This window comes from Solanum verrucosum, unplaced genomic scaffold (genome assembly GCF_900185275.1).
Source record: "Solanum verrucosum unplaced genomic scaffold, falcon-dt-bn FXZP01000211.1, whole genome shotgun sequence".
Lineage (NCBI taxonomy): Eukaryota > Viridiplantae > Streptophyta > Magnoliopsida > Solanales > Solanaceae > Solanum > Solanum verrucosum.
This window is the reverse complement of record NW_026020041.1, coordinates 655,287-657,819: the sequence shown is the minus strand read 5'-3', so window position 1 is coordinate 657,819 and position 2,533 is coordinate 655,287. Positions and strand designations below refer to the sequence as shown.

The window sequence follows — 2,533 nt, the reverse complement described above, 5'->3', positions numbered from 1 at the left end:
TGGTCAACGGGGAAGCTATGGATGAAAATCCTTCAACAAACCTCTTGTAATGACAGTCCAAACCCAAGAACCTTCTAATAACTATTAGAGGGGTAGGTCCGAGCAAGCGCTTTACGGCCTCAATTTTCTAAGAATCCACTCGGAACCCGTCACTAGATACCACATGACCAACGAAAGCGACTGACTATAACAAGGATTCACATTTGCAAAACTTAGTGAATAGTTGATGATATTTGTGGGTTTCCAAAACAAATCTCAAATGAGTAGCATTCTCTTCCTCACTTTGAGAATAAATGAAGATATCATCAATAAAGACAATGGCGAACAAGTCAAAATACTGTTACAACACCCTATTCATTGAGTCCATGAAAGATCCAGGAGCGTTTGTTAGTCAAAAACTCAAAACAACAAATTCATAGTGACCATACTGAGTCCTGAAGGTTGTCTACGAAATGTCACTATCTCTGACTTTGTGCTGATGATAGTCGGATGTGGGGTCTATCTCAGAAAAGCAACTGGATACTTGAAGTTGGTCGAATAATTTATCAATCTTGGGGATGGAATAGTTATTCTTTATTATGACTTTTATCAACTGGCGATAGTCAATGCACATTCTAAGAGAACCGTCTTTATTTTTCACGAACAATATTGAAGCACCACATGAAGAGATACTGGGTCTGATGAAGCCCTTACTTAGAAGGTCTTTCGACTGCTCTTTCAATTCCTTAAGTTCGGCTGGAGCCATTAGGAATCAAAATAGGTTGTGTATCTCGAAGGAGAACTATTCCAAAGTTAATTTCCCTTACAGGAGTTTCCCTTTCAGAAGAAAATATGGCAAGTTCTTCTCGGAACACTTCTAGAAATTCGTTTACGACTGGGATGGATACAAGAGTTGGGATTTCAAAGTTTGAATCCTTAACCAGAATGAGATTATAGATATACCCTCTATAGATCATCTTCATGACTTTAAGGTAAGAGATAAATCTACCTATAGGCGCTAAACTACAACCCTTCCATTCTAAGACTGACTAGTTTGGAAACTGAAACTAAACGATCCTAGTTCTACAATCGACTGAGACATAAAAGAAATGTAACCAATACATGCCTAGAATGATATCGAAATCTACCATTTCTAACTCTACAAGGTCTGTTGAGGTGATTTTCTGGAAACTGTGATAGGGCAATTTTTGTATACCCGTCTAGCTATAATTGGGTCACCAACTAGAGTAGAGACTGATAAGGGTTATGATAGAGTTTCTGGACTAACATCAAAGTTTATTATTATACACAGAGTTACAAAAGAAATTGGAGCCCCTAGATCTAACAATGCATAAATATCTAAACGGAAGACTCTTAATGTACGAGTGATCATATCACGAGAATCTTCGTTGTCCTAGCGAGCCTAAAGAGCATAAAACTTATTCTAGCGCTGACCACCATTTATACTGGACGAGGCACCCTGCTGAGTAGGGTGACCCGGTGGAGCTGCTGAAGTAGTAGACTGAGCTTTGTTACCTCCTTGTCCTTGCATGTCAGAATGGCTATCCTTCATCCTATGACCAAACTGACCACATCCAAAACACCCTTCTTTTCCAGCAAAACACTCACTTGGATTGTTCTTACCATACTTTGGGACGGTTGGAAAAGTACGGTTACCTGAAGCACTCCCCTATGACTTAGATCCTGATGCCCTACCTTATTTATCTTGTCCAAACTTGGGGACGGTGCTCTAGCTGATTAAGGTGCTGGGGTTGTAGATGTTTGCTTAAACTGTGAGAGTTTCCTCTACCCTGCCTTTGATGAGAGTATTCATAATTTCCTGTTCTAGCCTTCTTGTTGTCCTTAGCCATTTCCCTAAGCGTTTCTCCCTCAACTTGATGAGCATGAGTCATGTATCTATAGATATCAATATCCCCTAACAGCATAGCATTCCTACAATCGGTCTTTACCAAATCGGATATTCCAAATAAGAACTTACTCATTTGTGCCCTCAAATCAATAACCATATGTACCTAGAGTGCTGAGTGAACTTTAGCTCATATTCCTAGACAGACATTGAACTCTGATTCAAGTTCATAAGCTCCTGAGCTTTAGCCTCCCTTAACTCTCTTGGGAAGAACCTATCCTGAAGAGCTCTAGTAAAACAATCTGATGTCACAGGAGATGCATTCTCAACCTTGTTTTCCTTCCACTGCGTGAACTAAAACATCCTTGAGTTGATAGGATGCTAGCTCAACACTCTTAGCACCAGTCACTTAAATTACTCTAAAAATCATCTGAACCTCATAAATGAAGATCTGTGGATCCTCACCAACCTTCGACCTTAAAAAGTATGGTGGATTTATACGAACAAAGTCTCGAACCCAGGCTGCACCTCATCTACCTGTGGAGTTTACAGGAACTGGGGCCTATTGATTGTTCTTGTTGGCTAATGTCTGAGCCAAAATTTGGATCACGTTACGAAACATTACATTTGTAACCTCATGATTCAGGACTGGAGGAACTGCATTAACATTGTGGGGATTAGCATTAT

General features: G+C 39.9%; 1 protein-coding gene across 1 annotated transcript; it reads right to left on the bottom strand.

The window, feature by feature from the left end:
- Positions 1-1,423: 1,423 nt before the first annotated feature.
- LOC125821666 (uncharacterized) lies at positions 1,424-2,006 on the bottom strand. Its single transcript, XM_049501063.1, has 2 exons — positions 1,790-2,006; positions 1,424-1,656 (listed from the first exon to the last, which is right to left on the bottom strand). Exons 1-2 carry the CDS (start codon positions 2,004-2,006, stop codon positions 1,424-1,426), a joined length of 450 nt encoding a protein of 149 aa, XP_049357020.1.
- Positions 2,007-2,533: the final 527 nt, after the last annotated feature.

Excerpts from the sequence above, each read along its gene's own strand:
- LOC125821666 (XM_049501063.1), bottom strand. The coding sequence starts at position 2,006 with ATGGTTATTGATTTGAGGGCACAAATGAGTAAGTTCTTATTTGGAATA. Across the intron at positions 1,657-1,789 it reads ATACTCTCATCAAAGGCAGG|GTAACCGTACTTTTCCAACC; the intron begins GTAGAGGAAACT and ends GGAGTGCTTCAG.